The sequence below is a fragment of the Suricata suricatta genome, chromosome 11 (assembly GCF_006229205.1).
Source record: "Suricata suricatta isolate VVHF042 chromosome 11, meerkat_22Aug2017_6uvM2_HiC, whole genome shotgun sequence".
Classification (NCBI taxonomy): Eukaryota; Metazoa; Chordata; class Mammalia; order Carnivora; family Herpestidae; genus Suricata; species Suricata suricatta.
In genome coordinates, this window is record NC_043710.1 from 64,204,193 (window position 1) to 64,223,402 (window position 19,210).

The window sequence follows — 19,210 nt, forward strand, 5'->3', positions numbered from 1 at the left end:
CTAGCACCCAAATCTTTACTGACTGAGTCATTCATCAAACATTTATTGACTGCCGACTATGCTCACTCCCTTCCCCCATGAAATGCATACTCCATGGAAAGACTGGATGTTTGTTTACTTGAACTACAAGATTAAGGGAAAAAATTGCAACAATATTAGATACTGAGGTAGCATGAAGGAAGCAGTGGAACTCTACTGGGGATGTAGTGGTGTAGCCAGGAAGGCTTCCTGGAGGAGATGATCTCTCGATCTCTAAAATGTTCTTTGATAAAATTTTTTTAAATGTTTTATTTAGTTTTGATACAGAGAGAGACAGAGCATGAGAGGGGGAGGGGCAGAGAGAGAGGGAGACACAGAATCTGAAGCAGGTTCCAGGCTCGGAGCTGTCAGCACAGAGTTCGACTCAGGGCTCGAACCCACGAACATGAGATCATGACCTGAGCTGAAGTTGGAGGTTTAACCGACTGAGCCACCTAGGCACCCCTATAATGTTCTTTGAAAGAAGAGTTTGTCAAGTAGAGAGAGGAAGAAGGGAATTCTGGGCAGACAGAATAATAATCACTAAGTCAGAGAGGAAGAAACATCAAGGCCTGTTAAATGATTTGGCAATTTGGTGTCAGTAGAATATCAAGGACAAGGAGAAGGTAGCTGGAGATGTGACAGGAGACATACATTTAGGTGGATTATTTAGAGTACCCAAGAAAACTGAACATGGCATAGAATACTAGCTAAGTGCACTTACATTGTATTCAAAAGACCAGCTCTTGTTTTATAAGATAAAATACCTTGTATTTTCCTCAGATATTTTATTTGTATCTTATTTATGGCTTATTCTAGAGTCTCAGGCTCACTGTAAATTTTTAATTTTTTGCTTTATATTTAGGAAAGACAAAGGCATAGCATTGCAATGAGGAAACACAAATTGTGAGACAAATTTCACAGCTCCGAGAAATGAACTACAATAACGCATACCTAATATAACAGTATCATCAATAATCACAAAATGATCAAATAAAATATCGAAAAAAAATCCTCTTTCTTTGCTTCCAATAAGAAAATTAAATATTCCTTTATCAGAAAACGATTTGGGAATGTCTTAAAGAGGGAAAATTGTGTTCCAACTACAAACAGAATGATCCAAGTTGAAAATACGCGGGTTTTCCTTAGCAGTTTTCTATGTACACTTTCCTGGCCATGACCTGCCTGACCGCACCCCCACAAAAAATCTTCACAGCGTCATCTCTTTGGACTGAATCCCCTGTGTTTTGATGATGTTTGTGTGGACATTCCACTTTCATTATTTCTCACTAGTAGTTACCCAAAGGAACTATTTCTCTGCAATTTTATAGATAATTGTGTTTCTTTTAAAATACTCTTTGTGTTTCTGCTGCTCATTGCTAAGTTATAACATCGGGGACTGTTACTAAAACTCTAACATTCCTCTTTTTGCTTCCCAGAAAAATCTCCCATGATAAACATATCTGTTTTTAAGAAATGCAAATATGTAAAAGAAAACAAAAATATTTAAAATTAGATAAAGTAGGGTAGGATTGTCTACATAACCAAGAAATCAATCACCTTATAATAGAATCCTCTGAGTGACCTTAAACAAAGAGGAATTTATGTATTTCCTATTACAAAAAAAGCAAAAAAGATTATAAATGTCTTTATATGAAGGTATCTATTATATGAAACTAAGTAATTCTTGCACATATTTCCAAGGGAATATGGTGGTTTTAACCTAGATTTTAGATCCCTTTAGACTCCAGTGACCTCTTTAAAGGCTCCAAATTTTTCTAGGAAGAAAACACACCAGTTAATAAAGAACAATTGCATGAAGGTTTCTTTTGGAACTTGTGATCTTTGGCAAATTACATAGCACATTGGGTATGATGATAGTCACACTGAAAGAAAATCTACTATTCATTAAATTACTTCTGAACTGGGAGAATATCTTAAGGCATGAAGAATAGGAGTGCCTGGTTGGCTCAGTCAGTGGAGCAGGAGACGCCTGATCTCCGAGTAGTGAGTTCAAGCCTCACATGGAGCTTACTTGAAAAAAAAAATTAATTGATTAAGGTATGAGGAGCAGATATAAATGTTGCTCAACTAAAAAAGAACAACTATTTGTTCCTTAACTCTCCAGGCTATTAAGCATTTTCCTATTAGGCATTTTTTTTCTCCTTTAAAACCTGCAAATAGGATTTAACTATATTCCTTTATGGTTTCAGTTTGTTTGTATTTAAATAAATTGCTCATTAATTAAATGGCTGCCTAGAAGGGCAAGAGGAAATGAGGTTGATATAGATGAAGCAGAAGTAAGACTTCTCAGTATTTACCCTTTAATACTATTTTGAATTTTGAATCATGTAATTATATTATGCTAACAAAACAAAGGTAACATGATATGCCATCCAACATTCCCCCATCAAACAAATATGAATATGTTTTCTCAAAATGTGTTTATTTAGAAAACGTACAGAAAGCCTGATAATTCTAGATTGATGCAAGTACCCTTATTTAGATAAAAGAATTATAAAAAAAGTATGATGTAAAAGAACATCTGAAGAACAGTATGAAGCATGAGAAGCAGAATCAGAGGACCTGAGTACACTTATCACAAGCATGACCTTGGCATTACTTAAATTCACCAAGCATCACTTCTGTTACCTATGAAATCAGACCGATGATATTACCAATCTATTCACCTCTTGCAGTTGTGGTGTGGATCCCATGAGAAACATAGGTGAAAGCTCTTTGTAAATGGAAAAGTCTTATATGTGTGCTGGTTAATATTCTATAGTTTATTGTATGTTTCTAAGACTTATAAAATGCTCGAAACCACTAAGAGATTCATTGGAGTAATATCTATTTATGGGCTTAATTCTTTGCTTTCACAGACCAAACTACCAAAGGAAAAGAGTATTTTTGTCTTTGGCAGCCTGGTCAGCACCAATGTCAAAATCAATGTTGGGGCCACATAATCGACTCTCAAAGATCAATTATGTTTTCAGTATGGGAAATCAATGTGTGGGAGCTCTAGTTAACTAACATGCTCCCAATGGGCATTTCAGAAGAGTGAATTTGCTCTGCCACTACAGTTCAAGAGCAATTGCAAAGCATGAACATTTGTTTAGCTCATGCATTCATTCATTCATTCACTCACAAATATTTACTGAATGCCTACTATGTGCCATGCACTGTTCTAGGCCTTGGGGACAAAGCATTAAGCAAAACAGGCAACACTTGATGCTTTGGTGGAGTCTACCTTCTAGTGAAAAATTAATTGAGCTTTTCTGGATCCTACCACACACACACCTTCATTCTAACTGCTTTTTTCTTTCCCCCCGCTTCTGCTTAAACAGATAAAAACTATTTTTTGGTGACAGAAGCTTTCCTATATTGAAGACCAAACATGAAAAACAAATAAGGTGTGCTCTGGGTGGCGAGGGATTGAGACCAGGGACCAGGTTGTTTCCTCTGGACCCGTCTGTCCCCCACTGCCATTCTTTCACTGGATCCCAGGACTCTGCTGAGAACAATTTATTTGACACGCCCACAAAGGGAGTTATTTCCATATAAATTTCCACAAGAAATCCCTCAAAAACTTGTATCCACAGACTCCCAAGTGCTTTTTAAACTTTCTTTCCCACTCTGGGTCCGCTTCTCTCTCTCTCTCTATCTCCACATAATAACCATATTGTAGACTTTCTGGTCTTTCTGATAATTACCATAATAATGATAGTTACTATTTAATGATGATGTGCTATTTGTCAGAAACTGTGCTTAGCATTTTACATGCACTGATTTGCTTCATCTGCAAAGTTGTTCCAAGAGACAGGTATGAATCTTTATTTTACAGATAAAGAATGCTATTCCGAGAGAAGTAATTTGTTCAAGGATATAGAAATGTTAATGGTAGAACTGGAATTTGAACTATATCTGATTTCACAATAGGAACTCTTAACTACTACTGCTTACCAAACTCTGTGAAGCTCTTTGATCCTGTCTGTTCTTAGGCAGTTCTAAGGATAATGCAAAGATCTGACTAGAGTGGGGGGTGGGGTGAGGGGAGCACTGTTTACTCAAACAAGGTTGTTGAGGGATTGTGATACCAGCTGTCATTTATGGATGGCCTTACATATTTTAGACACTCTATATCTATTTTCTCTAATTCTCTCAGTAAATATGATTATTAATGTTATAGGTAAAGAATTTCAAGGTCAGAGAGGTTATCACTTAAGTCCTCAAAAGACAGTAAGTGATGAGCCTTCTACCTACCTTGTACCAGTCTGGGGTCACACCTATTCTCAGAGCTGAACTGCAGGCCCATAACTCCCATATTTTGAAAAGAGCAACAGATACAACCACCACAAATTAAAAAGAAGAAAATTCACCCACCTGGCCTTGATCTGCTCCCAGGCCCAGGGCCTACAACAAGCCAGTACTGGCCTGTCTCCATTCTCCATCACATCTGATTACTAGACTCGGTGGTCTGCCTGCCTGCTGGCCCTGCCTAGCTTATCGTTATTTCCCCATCTTACTCTTCTTTTTTTAATGTTTTTATTTATTTTTGAGAGAGAAAGAGAGACAGTGTGAGCAGGGGAGGGTCAGACAGAGAAGGAGTCACAGAATCTCAAGACAGGCTCCAGGCTCTGAGCTAGCTGTCAACACAGAACCTGATGCAGGCTCAAACCTACAAACTGTGAGATCATGACCTGAGTCGAAGCAGGATGCTTAACCGACTGAGCCATCCAGGCGCGCCCCACCCCTACCCCCCGCCCCCACCATCTTACTCTTTTGTCCCTTTTGTACCTCTGTCCCCTGTCTCTCTGGGTACATGGCATTTTTCCTTTATTAGATTCTCCATATCCCCTCCATTGTCTTCCTTCTTCTCTCCAGTTCTTTTATCACCATGTGACTCTGGCTCCCTTTCCTTTCTCCTTTGAGAAGTAGACTAGTGCAGTGGCCATTCTGGACTCTTTCTGCCTGAGAATAACTCCTTGTTTTACTCTACTGATTAGTTGTCTGATCTTGGGAATGTTACTTAGCTTTCTGAGTCCCAGTTTTCTCATGTTTAAGTAAGCAAATGGGCAATGCAATAGAACCTATATCATAAGTTTTTGGGAAATCTAAATGAGTAAACATATGTACAGATTTTAGAATGTCATCAGACATATGGTGACTGCTCCATACTAGTCTTAATTATTCTCTCTTTTGCTACCAAATCCCTTTCTGTCTTTCTTTCTCTGACATCTATATTTTGTTCTGCCTTAGCTAAAATAAAAAGTGAAGAGAGTTCCTATAGAATAGATACATTTATTCATTGGCATCGCTCCTTTATTTTCTCATTTGCAAATTTTTCATATGAAAAATTTCATATGGGGGCGTCTGGGTGGCTTAGTCAGTTAAGCATCTGACTTTGGCTTGGGTCATGATCTCGTTCATGGTCCATGAGTTTGAGCCCCATGTCGGGCTCTGTGCTGACAGCTCAGAGCCTGGAGCCTGCTTCCAATTCTGTCTCCCTCTCTCTCTCTCTCTGCTCCTCCCCCACTCATACTCTCTCTCTCAAAAATAAAATTTAAAAAGATTTAAAAAAAAGGAAAAAAATTTTATATTGACTGCCTACTATGAACTAGGCCCTGTATTAGGGACTAAGGTGTAAGATGAATAAACCATGCTTTTCCCTGAGGGGTTTGTCTTGTACTTGTCAATAATGCTATGCCTCAGTTTAATGAAATGGATGAATTTATATATTTTAAGAAGCCAAGTCTGTTGGCTTTATCACCAACTTTCCCCCTGTCTTCCCCCTGGGTCTGTCTGCTCCTCTCCACTGATTCTGCTACTACTTCTAAGCCACCCACCACCATTTTACCCATATGAGCACTTTTTAACTGGGTCTTTCCCAACCTCCTTGGCACTCTCTGGCCTATTCTCTTTTCAGCAGTCAGAGCTATTTTTTTTAGAAGAAGAAATCTGATCCTATCAGCCTCACTTAAAACTTTTCAACACTGTTGCTTTCAGAAGAAAGAACCAAATACCAGTCCTCCGTAATCTGCCTACACTTTCTTCTTTTACTTCCTAAGGCACAGCATTTCTCCCACTTCCTCACATACATTTCCCTCCTCTTCCTTACAACTGCTTCCTCTGCTCTGCTTTGACAAATGAATGCCTACTTACTCTTCAGATTCAAGAAAGTTATTTCCTTGGAAGGCCTTCTTAAGCCTCTATCTAGGTCAGAGTTTTTTGTTTGTTTTGGTTTGGTCTGGATTGGTATACTCGAAGAATATATGTGACTATGTAGACTCTGAGAGTCTAGATCTAAGTCCTTTTCTTTTTCTAGAGCAGTCACTTGAGCTTATAAAATCACTGGGGTGATTTTATTCTGCTAAACGTAGGTATATCAGGTAAAGGATCATGCGTACTTTGTTCATTACTCTATCTCCAATGTTCAAGTCAGTGTGTCACGCACTGGAAGCATTTAATAAATATCAGGTGAATAAAGATTGAATGAATGAAGTTTCGTTCTGCCGTTGCTTTATTTCCCCAGTGTGTCAGCAACTCTTATTAAGGAAATAAATTACCCTTAGCAGTGGAAATATGAATATGAGAAAACAGTGAGGAAGACAAGATTATCTTGGGTGGTTAAGCGTGTGATTTGGCTCAGGTCATGATCTTGCAGTTTGTGGTTCGAGCCCCATGTTGGGCTCTGTACTAAAAGCTCAGAGCCTGGAGCCTGCTTTCCATTCTGTCTCCCTTTCTCTCTACCCCTCCCCCGACCACACTCAGTCCCCTCAAAAATAAATAAACATTAAAAAATTTTTTAAAAAAGACAAGATTATCTTGAACCAAAGTATAATTTGGATACTTCTGTTTTTTATAGACTCATTCAATGAGTCTACAAGGAGTCCTATTTGGATTAGGAATCTGTAAAGCACATTAAAGACATATACCTTATATTTCCTGGGTTTGGCTTTTCCATTCTAAAGTTGCTACTACTTCTGATTCTGAGAATTGAAGATATCACCATTACTTTAGCTTTTTTAATCTTTTATTTACCAAAATTGATTTTTTCCATATTATTTCTTTTCACTCCCAATAAATCTATTTCAAAGCTTGGTAGTTACATTCACGTTACCTTACTTTACTTTATGAAACTGCTTAAGATTTAGACTATAATGTGTCTATAAATGAAGAGACCATATACAATAAATTATTAATCTTGAAAGCCCCAACAAGCAACAAGTGTTTCTACTTGAATTGAATTTAAAACCATTACAGGAGGGTTCAAATTCTCTTACACATAGAGAAAGCAATTTCCACAGATAAAGATCTCTTTCCGCTTCCCACCAAGTGGGTGAGAGCAGAGTTTCCATGTGTTTAAAATGTGAGGAATAAAGTGAGAACATTCAAAATTATCTACTTGCAATAATTGCTCCTTGATGACATGTTCTATATTCATAGAATGTCAGCCAGAAAAAGCCTTAAAAATAATCTCTCTAACCATCTTAATTAACAAACCAGAGCATCACTGTTTAGAAAGTGATGTGACTTGGGTGTGGTTAAAAAACATTGGCAGTGGAGTCAGGGAAGGGACAAGAAAAATGTCTCATTACTCATTAGTAAATTTAAGGGTTGGGTTATATACTGGGATTTCCAAACAAATGTGGAGGTGAACTACACTCTTCACTGAAAATATGGAGTAAGGTTAGTAGGTATTTTACATTTTTAGCCAGTATTCTTCTTCTGCTTTTCTCTGTGGAACATTCTTTAACAGTTCTCTAATGTCCTGAAACTCCTTATCAGTGGAGGATCTGTGTTCATCTGGTAATACTTATATAGTCAAGAATATGATTAGGACCCTTTATTTCCATATGTTTGATCTGGGTGCTGCTAATGCAAGGGATGGACCTAAGAGATCTTTTTGGTTGTCAAAATGTCTCTAACACAAAGATTTATTTAGTCTCTTTCAGTATTACTGAGTGAGTGCTTTATGTCACTGAATTCCAAGGGTCTTTTAAAAATATTATGAAATCACAAGATGAGACACCCAAAGATAATATGTTTAATTGTGGAATGGGGGTTGTTATGAGGCTGGGCAGAGATGGTATAACAGGAAAGGAAATGACATATATCAGCTTTGTAAATATTTTTAGTCCCTCTGATAAGAGTTTGAGATCCTGGATTCCCACGATAGATAGTTAGGTCAAGAGAATTTTTTGAGTCAGGAAGTGATATCTCACTTTGTCCCCATTACATTATTCTAAGTCCAAACTGGGGTATAAGCATGGAGAAAGATATGCAGCATCATTAATCACTGAGAGAGAACCTCCCATAAATCTGCAGACTCTGTTTGCATGAATCATCTTTTCTGTTATATTCTGTGATGTTATATTTTAGTTAGAGACTGGGAAGTTAAAAAAAAAAAAGCAACTGGGAGAAGGGTAGGAAAAATATACATTAAGTAAAGAGACATCCTGGGAGATTTCTAGTTGTAGGAGTAGGCAGTACCCGTTGGTGGAGCATGTACCCATATGACCGAATTGTGGAGAAAGACACTACTAAGCAATAAAAATTCTAGAGTCATATAAAGTTGTATGTTGAAGTTTCCTTCCTAATTTTTCAGTAAAGATTAGAATATGGTGATCAAATTAATTAAACCATATTTAATGCAACATATTAGGAGATTATATGTGGCAATATAGAATATCACCAAGGATGAACTGATTGATGATGGATGGATGGATGGACAGATGGATGAAGGATGTTGCATGAAGAAGTTAGGGTAGGCAAGAGGAAAAGCATAATGTGCTAATTTTTTTTTTAATGTTTATTTACTTTTGAGAGAGAAAGAGAAAGAGTGTTAGCTAGTGGAGGAGGGGTAGAGAGAGAGGGAGACACAGAATCTGAAGCAGGCTCCAGGCTCTGAGCTGTCAGTACAGAGCCCAATGTGGGGCTCAAACTCACAATCTGAAATCTTGACCTGAGCCGAAGTTGGATGCTTAACCAACTGAGCCACTCAGGCATCCCCAAAGCATAATATATTTGAAATTTTTCTTAAACTATCAATATTCCCTGATTAGAGGTTATTTTTTTAATTAATAGTAATTGCTTATACTTTTAAAGCTCTCATATATATCATTCAATTGTGATACATGAGTAAGAACAATTAACAAGAGTAATAAGCTGGAAATGAAAATGAAATTATGGGCATGAGAAAGTCCTGAGGTTCCATAAAAAATGTTTAACCCCTTCCTGATCATAATAATCTAATTGGATTAGAGTCCTTGGGCTATTTAAGTCATCAGCCATGATGAGCTACTTACTACAGTAAATTAAAATAATTCAGGAATTTACTAGCTGTTTAGCTAGCCTCAGCTTTAGTAGCTATGACAAGTTTTAAAGATAATGAACTGATTTCCTATGTGGAAACAGACTAAGCCTCTGATTCCCCATCTGGGAAGCTAGACAAGGTAGTTTTTAAGGATTCTTTGAGTTCTTAATTTCCATTTCTCAATGACTCTCGGTAAACTGCTCAGAATACATCAAGTTAACCAGATTGTGTGTTCTCTTTTTCTTAATGAAAGAAAAACCCTGCAAAGAACAAAGATGCAGTGTTAGTGACAAGATCTTCAAATAATGGAATTTATACTTCTCTACTACTTGAGGGGTCATGTCTTTTATCTAGAATTCAGTAACTGGAGGTTTTTTGGAAAATATTTTACTCATCCTTTTTCTTTTTTAACTAAGAAAATGAAAACTCTTAAAGATGAATAACTAGCATGAGGTCACACAGCTAGGGGAAGAGTTGGCAACAGAATACTGGTCTTGTCTTCCTGGTCCAGAGTCTTGCATAATACTTTCTGTTCCAAAGCTCATCCTAAATGCTCCCTTATGCTGCTGATGCCATTTCGGACCAAGACCTACAGGTGGATTTTATGAATATTGCTTGGGTATTTAAGATGAAGTTATTTGCATTGAGAAAAAAATCTCAACATGCCACAGCTGCTCATTCATATGCATAAACTTATGTAGACATTGATTTTAAGAAAGACATATAGGTTGCATTAAATAAGCTTCTTGGATGTTGTATATACTTTCATTTTGGGAATCTTTAGGTACAGAGCATATCTATAGTTTTTCAGAGGGTAAATAACATATTAATTTTAAATTTCCATCACATCTTTGACCTTATAGAGAAATAGACGATGGTGTCCAACTATGGTTTAAGCTTGTGACTTCATTTAGAGTAGTAACTCTGAAAAAGATCAGAATTTCACTTCTGTCTGAAAAGAATGAGTACTTTTCTTTCTGACTTAGTTTCTTAATTTAAAAGGAGTATAAAGATTACTGAAATGAGCTTCTGTTTTAAAATATAATAAGTTCTTTAAAAAAAAACCTTATAGTGATACCTTAATGACTTTCTTTTGGTCCACAAAGTTGCCCATCTGGATGAAGTTCAATCTTACCTCATCACAACTCACTGCTTCTTTACTCACTTGTGGAGAAGCCATAATGAAAGGAAATAAAGCCTGAAAAAGTTCATTGTCTCACTAGATGAGGAGTTCTAGCAAGACTTATGAATTTGCTTGATAATCTGTATTTAGAGGGGAGGTATAGGTGAGGTAGATATGAATAACACATGAACTTCTTAGATCCCCTGCAGCCTGACTTGTCTCTAGTAAAACCACTAAGGCATGACCAATCATTGAGTAACATGATGTCAGAAATAAAACCTAGTGTTGCAGCCTTATGTGATTTGCTGTTTTATCATTTCCAAGGAACAATGCTGGAGCGTAGTAAGTGTTCAGTAAAAATATCTACTAACCAGATAAATGTTTAAATGAACACGTGGCCACTCTGTCACAATTCTATAAACCAGGCCCTATTTGTAAGTCTCCAGGGAACAATTAACTCTATTTGGATTTTTCATTCAGGAACTCAAGTATTTCATGAGAGAATAAAAGGTAGATAACCAGGTGTTATATGGAAATGTTGAATCACAATATTATATACCAGAAACTAATACTACACTGAATGTTAACTGGAATTTGAAAAAAAGAAAATAAAATAAATGATGGAGAACATCAGCCCCTCTACTGTCTATTTGAGTCCCTGCTAGTTGATGGGGACCTCACTGACTGACCTCCTCTTTCAGGCTTGCGGGTCTTTGTGAAGCCCTTGGTGTGTCCAAAACAATGCCCTGAGTAGTTAGATTAAAGGCAAAAGGATATTGGTGGCTTTCACAGGAATATGTTTATCTCCATTTTGTGCTTTATCCAACAATTTATATTGTTCACTTGGTTCTCCTAGTGAATATCTGGTAGTTTATGATTTCAGGCCTAGTTAGTGATCTTACAGTAAATACAAGATTATTATATAGTGAGAAGGCAACAAATGCTACAAAGATTTGTCCCTATCTGATTTGGGAAATACTGTGTTAGACCTTTTTGACCAATGTATGATTAAGTTATAGTCAATGACTTCTAAAAATTCATCAATGGTGTTTTGGAATTTTATTATTTTTTAAAAAATTTATTTATTTTTGAGGGGGGGATACAAGCAGGAGAGGGAGGGAGGGAGGGAGGGAGAGAGAGAGAGAGAGAGAGAGAGAGAGAGAGAGAGAGGGAGGGAGGGAGGGAGACACAGAGACACAGAATCTGAAGCAAGCTCCAGGTTTCAAGCTGTCAACACAGAGCCTGACATGGGGCTCAAACCCATGAACTGTGAGATCATGACCTGAACCAAAGTTGTTGATGCTTAACTGACTGAGCCATCCAGGCACCCCGAGTTTTGGAACTTTAAAAAATGTTAGAGCTTTCATAAGTTTTCCTTGTGTTCTATTATAGAAAAATAGCTGTAGATTTTCCACAATGCAGGAGAAAGGGAGTTTATCCAATAGGGTCACTTTTTGGTAAGAAAAAAACAAAAAGAAAGGCACCACATAAAAACGTCATTAATGCCAAATGTCCAATTTGGGGATCCATTTACCATTTCTGTATCTAATACCAAAAACTCAGGCTTTTCATTCAATATTCATTCAACAAATATTTCTTAAGCACTTACTATTAATTATTTGCCAAGCCAATGAAGATATTATATTGCACCTCTAAAACAAATGATGATCCATTTGATAACTCTTTAATAAAGCATAGTCAAATTCATATTGAGCAGATTCTCACAGGACATAAAATGAGTGATGAACGGATTCTTGCCCTCTAGAAGCTTACATGAGTGGGGAAGTGCATAAACCATGTTAAGGGACACACAAACTATATGAATACAGGTCTAGAGAGCTAGAGACTGAATCAATCAACACTGACTTAGCAGATAAAAGAGGACTTCATAGTGGAATTGATATCTGCAGACCCCAAAAATGAGTATGAATTGTATTGGTACAATGGCAGAAAAGGAATTCCAGGGGGAGGAACCCACATGAGCAAATGCCCAGAAACTGTTCAAGACCAAGTGTTGGGGAGCAGAAAGCAGTCCTGTATAGCAGTGGGAGGTAAAAAAAAAAAAAAAAAAGATGATACTGGTGGGTGATGGATGGGTTAGTAGGGAGGGAACATGGAGGTTGGATGGGACCATATTACGAAGGACATGGAGTTTGTGCAGAAGCACCTTGGGATCCTATCTTTTTAGAATAATAATTCTGAAAGCAATGGGGAAGATGGCTGGAAAGGGACAGGAAAGGGATATATATTTATATATATGTGGGCCAGGGAGAGGGCAGGCATTATGTTTCATTTATGAAGTAGTTATAGAGTAAGTTCACCAATTGAATATAGACAATTGAAATTTTATATAAGAATTAACTTTCCATATTGCATAAGTAGGATTATTCCTTACATATGAGATACATGATCCTCTTAAAAAAGAAAGAAAATGTCATTATTTTCTTCCTATTATTAATGCAATACATGTTAATTTCTAAGTAAATATGTGATAGGACATGGATTTTAAAAAAGCTGGTTTAAATGAATCATAATCATACCATCAGAAAGAAACATTGTTTGTATATGACTCTTCTAATTTGGCTTTAATTCTCCTATCTAGGACTAGACATTGGATAAGATTTGATGATGGACAGACTAATTTAGACAACAGGAGTTACATTACCCCAACTTTGGTCTTACTTTGCACAGTAAAACTTGCCAGGGAAGACATTTTTTTTACATTATGATAATTATAAATTATTTATAATTATTTAAAAAATGTGCTAAGTCTTATGAAAAACAGATTTGGAAATGTTTTTTTATTTTGCAATACATGCTAGCTTGGCATGTATTTCCTGCTTTGAAGCAAAAATGGAAAAACGCAAGTAGTGAAACTGAATCATTCCTCCAACCTTCAATCATCATCAATAGAAACTGAATGCTAAAGAAAGGTATATTTTATTCATTAGTTCAGCAACTCTTTAAGAAATACTAAGTATAACATGGAAAATGGATTTGTCAGGGAACAAAATACAGATTATGTGTCTGTACACATGGAGCTCATGATCTTACTTAGTTTAGCAAGATTTTTTTTTCTCCCTGCTCTTCAGAATAGAAATCCTAGCCATTTATAAAAGTCTGGCTCCATTTCCCCATTTCCATGAAGTACTTTTGTACTGTTTTGGCTTCTGAAGGGTTAGCGCTTCTCTGACATTCCATAATTCTTAGAGATGATGTCATTAGTATACAAATATGGTCCTATGTCATCAGAAAATGATCTCTATCAAATGTATCTAAGTCTTCTCTCCTCAATAAGATAAAGAAAACCCACCCCCCCCCAACACACACACGTTCCTTAAAGACAAAGACTTGGGATATAAGTCTTAAGAACCAAATTTTCTGAATCTCTGGTAATACTGAGCAAGGAATATAGCACATTCCCAACAGAAGCATTTTTATGTTTTGAATTGAAAAACTTATTTACTGGAAGTATGGTTCTTGAACCTACCAAAAGATATGTAAATAAAATTTGTCTTAGCATGGACATCTCATAATCCTGATGCAAATGAAGGGGATCTGGTGAGAATTTCCTAATGGACTCTGATGGCATTCTTTTTACTTGTTATTTTAAAGGCAAATTGTTCATTATTTCCTAAAAATGTCCTATAAATGTCCCTAACTGATCTAAACAATAATCCAATCAGTTTTCCATTTCATACAATAGTTAAATTAAGTCTCAGTTACACATTAAATTTAGAAAGGGGGGAAAAATGATTGCTTGTTGTTATATTACCCCATTTCCAACTGATTTAAAGCTGTAACAAATTAGGGGCACCTGAGTGGCTCAGTCGGTTAAGCGTCCGACTTTGGCTCAGATCATGATCTCACAGTTCATGAGTTTGAGCCCCACGTTGGGCTCTGTGCTGACAGCTAGCTCAAAGCCTGGAGACTGTCTTCAGATTCTAGATCTCCCTCTTTCTCTGACCCTCCCCTGCTCATGCTGTCTCTGTTTCTCAAAAATAAATAAAACATTAAAAAAAATTTTAAACAACTGTGACAAATTAGAATACAGTTAGACTATTAAAATAGGCAAGTCATTCTGTGAATCCTAGCTGCACTTGGGCATTTTGAAATAAGATTGTTGTTTTTATTTGCAGATTTCTTTAGAAGCACTTTGAAAATTGGTTTATATGATTTATAAGATGTGCTTTGAATAGGCATCTTCACAAAGCACAGTGTAGTATCCAAATTAAGTATATTGCTTAAAGAAAACAAAAGCTGTAAGGAAGCTTAAGATGAAGATTAAAGTTGATAAAACAATGACATCCTTAGCTTTTCCTGTAACCTTTAAAGTTTAAAATCACCCCGTTCAAGGTCACTTGAATGGCTATCTTCACTATCAAGAGCTTCTAATTGTTGTAATTGGTGTTTGAGATAAAATTTTTCAGAAATGGGAAAACAGCCTGGGCATTTATGCCATGTGCCAGGTTGTTGCGAAGGGCATACAGTTTGAGACTGAATGAAAACAGCTACAAAGAAAATAGAAAAGTCCCACAGAAGAGTTCTGATTCTACATGGAGTAATTTGTTCATCAAATTATGCTAGCCCAGATGTTTCTATTTTCTGTTTTACAATGGATACTTCTAGAGTCATTTATTCCTATTAGAAGACATATTAACTAATTTTTAAGTAGAAAGACTTTCAAAGCTGTATGCAAAGAACGTTTGCCCTTGGTGTTGTCAGAATCCATCTTTGACAATCACAAATCCCCTCTTCCCCCATTCTCTGGCCTTAGCTGGGCCTGGCCAATAAAAGAAAGTATTTAATATATATTTTTATAATTTAAGCACAAATTCAAATTCTAAATATAGGCAACGTAAATGAAACATTCCAAAATACACATGGCCCAATGTTTTCTTTATTTTCACATGAAATATGTGGTTGGCCACCATTAGGGTATATAAAATCTATGACTTCAGAAACAAGATACAAATCTCAGTCTTCCAAAGAACAATAGACCAACTGACATTAAGAAAGAATCACTTTAAAAGGTCAAAGAAGCTCTTTATACCCACAGACATAAAAGTTCTTCCCTAATGGCATTTTTTACTTTCATGTTTATCTGTTTAATAGTCTTCTCTGAGAGCTAAGTGGACCAAGGGTAATTAACTACATTTCTTAAAGACAGAAACCACATTCCTCTTTTTTTCTTGTAAAAAGTTTAGCCCACTGTGGTGTGCTTAACTGCATTTCATTAACAAAGGAGCAATCTACATACAAATTTGCTAAAATATCAACCACACAATAGGTAACATCTTGGTTGTCTCACTGAGCCCCATTCTGATCACAGAAACAGATGTTGGAACAAACCAAAGAGCAGGGTATGGCTAATGCAATTTAGGAAATCTCATCAAGCCTCGGTTGGCTAAGCCAATTTAGGACATCTCACCATGTTTCAGGGCTTACAGGAGCATGTTGCAAACAAGCTATACCATAGCAGAGAGCGCGCACACACACAGAAATCTACACCAAGGACCACCAAAAGCCGTGTTAGTGTTAATAAGAGTTAATGCCACAGAAAGAGAATGCTGATCATGATCTGTTCTCTCTGTCTTCCTTGCTTCTGAAGAGATTCAGGACAACCATTCCAACCCTTACCCCTGCCTGGCCCCCACTTAATGTGCCACTTTGGCAGATGGATTTTGGGCTGAAGGCAGTTTAGACCCTATAGGCTCAAGAGAAACTTTGCCCTTCTCATAACTACATAGAAAGATCTCAACGGGGCGTCTTTCCCAGAACAATGGTTATTAGCAGAGACAGACTTTATCTGAGTGATCCATCTGTATAGGCAGGACAAATATCTAATAGCCAAACATCTGCTCTTCTTATCGCTCTGTGAAATGTATTATTTCTGTCCTCTAAAGTCCCAGACCTTACCCATTTCATAGTTCAGGATGACATGTATATGTCATTTTGCCTGTCTTTGGAATTTTCATGCCTGTGTGTATTCCCTTTACATATGTTACTAAATTTTATTTTCTCCTGTTAATCTATCTCATGTCAATTTGATTCTTAGCCCATCTGAATGGTTTTTATAGTATCCATTGCTGATATAAATATATAAATAAATATAAATATATATAATATATACATATATAAAAATATGCATTGCTGATATAAATTATAAATAAATATAAATATATATAATATATAAGTATAAACATCCATTGCTGATATAAATATATAAATAAATATAAATAAAGTTAAGCCTACTTTTTTTTTTTAATGCCTATTTCAAAGAGGACTTTCTAACTGATGTTTTCCTTTGAAGATTAAGGGTAACAAAGCCTCATGTTCTCTGGACAAGTAGCACCCATTTTTCAGGATAGGTAAGTTTTAAAAAACCTTGCTGGTAGAGACTGGTTGACCCAGATGATCAGAAATGTGGGCGCACATTCACACAGAAACACAGCAGCACAGTATAAGCCTGGTTTCTCACTGACCTTCAGGTTGATATTGTGCTATAATCGTCACCGTCTGTCCAGCCCCCTTCAGTGCCGCTGCCGCCTGCTCATGGGATGCTCCACGGAGGTCAATGCCATTCACCTGGAAGAGGAAGCCAGAGAATTCTGGTATGTCAAAGTCCTATTATTCTGACCGAAGAAAACTGTTTCTCCAAACTGAGAAGCTGTCGAAGATTATGTGACCTGCCTTAAAACCCCGAGTGCCCCACCAAGGCATTTGAGTGTGACTTAGCGAGTTTCAGGCTCTAAACAACTTTCAGTTAGCAAAGACGTGAAATTTCGGCCTGTGGCATTTACAGCATGGTCAGACCGGGCTGAAACTCTGTCTGTGCAAGTCTACAAGAATTTTAGTATGGGCATTTAATATGCCTCTGTGAGTTTCCTAGATTTCTGGGGTGGATATGAGCCTTCAGAATTAGAGGAAAAACAGGATAATAAAGAGAGACACATGTAATGTACACAGACTAGTTGTGTTGACAGATTAATATATTCAGATGAAGTTCTGGGTAGACGGTATGAAATGGGGCTGGCTGCCTGCCAAATCCCTCTTTTTGGTTATATGCCTGGTCCTGTCATCCTGAGCTCAGTTGGACAGCCCTAAGCCTTGTTCCAAAATAAACCTGACTGCCCCATTTCTCATGTACAATTCCAGAATGAATTCTGACAAAATGAAATAAAAAATGCCTGGAGTTTATGTTGCTGTTGCTAACTCCCATTTTGGGGCTGATGCCAAAAGAAAAACAGAACATCTAAAAAACAAGCACAAAACTCTGCTGAAAGGGAAAAAAATCATTCTGAAGTTAAATTTAATGAGAAGAGCTAAAATTTTTCTCAAATCAATTCGGTCGAAGTCAACATAATATAATTACGGAATGCTTTCTTGCTTTTTTACAGGGCTCTGTGTCTGCCCCAGGAGAGAGATCATGGGTGGAGAGCAAAGGTGAACAAGGCAAGCCCCTAAGAAGCTTTTTCACTTGAACTAAGCACATAAAAAGTCCAGTTTTCTAACATACACAGACCTACTCTTTTGCAGTTGATACCAGAATTCTGCCTCCTTTCATTTACAGAGAAGTTAGCTACCAACCATAAATTAAAAAAAATAATAATAATAATAAACGCCTGACCAGCTTGTCTGCATGTAAAACATAACATCTTACTGTGCCTCTCATCAGTCCTCTCTGACAGTGACGCTGGGTGGTGGATAGGAAGTTGCCACTGTTTCCCCATCGGGTCTAGAATACTTGAATTTTTTTTTGTTTATTAAGGCTATTTATTTATTTTTGATGGAGAGAGAGCATGCAAGTGGGGAAGGGGCAGAGAGAATCCCAAGCAGGCTCTGCACTGCCTACACGGAGCTCGATGCAGCACTCAAACTCACAAACTGTGAGATTATGACCTGAGCTGAAACCGAGAGTTGATGCTTAACTGAATGAGCCACCCAGGTGCCTCATAGGATATCTGTCATCTTTAATTCCCCATCTTACCCCTCTCATAATAAATTTGTGGAAGTCACCTTAACCACTTTTATAATTTTCTATGCCTCTTCCCTGGCTTTCTGTTCTGGTGAACTCCTTACTGAAAGCATTGATTACATGGTATAACATGGAGAGGTCCACTGAGCTGGGTTTGGCATCACTGTGCTGCACACCACGGAGTAACTATTTTTTCACCTCCTGAGCCTCAAAATTCTCCTACCTTGGAGGGAAAGGACTGAGAGGCTCCTTGAGTGTCAAGTTCCTTTGAACTAGAGAATTTCCGGATTTACTTCTTAGTAGATGACAGTCATTTCAGAGATTGTCTAGGCATGGATGAGTCAGACTATGACTCAGAAAGCCGGAAGGACAGGAAAAGTAATTAGATGTAAGCTCCTGCCTACAGGAAGCGGAATGCACAAACTTCCTGGGCCAGATAATTTCTTGTCAAACAATTAGGGCTAACTTCTTATTAAAACATAATGTCGGATCACGGTAAATGAATTCTAACATTTCAGAAAGGTATCTAAGGAAAAGTAAAAAATTTCCTCTTACCATCGGCACTCCCAAAGGTAACCAATGTTAGCAGTTTCTTGGGTATACTTTTTAGAAATCTACTATATGTACACGCACACACATGACTTTATTTCTATTTCTTTGTATACGTAATATGTTTTCACACTTTTAGTGAAGTGAGTAGGATAATTTCATATACGTAATTCTATAACCTGTTTCTGTTTGGCTTTTAACAATAGATCTTGAACATCTTCCATAT

General features: G+C 37.0%; 1 protein-coding gene across 8 annotated transcripts in view; it reads right to left on the minus strand.

Annotated features, from left to right (window-relative positions):
• The window catches only part of DLG2 (discs large MAGUK scaffold protein 2), a 1,964,578-nt gene that overhangs the window by 283,607 nt on the left and 1,661,761 nt on the right, over positions 1–19,210 (minus strand). For all 8 annotated transcript variants that reach the window (XM_029956387.1, XM_029956381.1, XM_029956385.1 and 5 more), the window contains one exon: positions 16,943–17,045. In XM_029956387.1, coding sequence (XP_029812247.1) covers positions 16,943–17,045 — 103 coding nt within the window. The remainder of the gene's footprint in view (positions 1–16,942; positions 17,046–19,210) is intronic.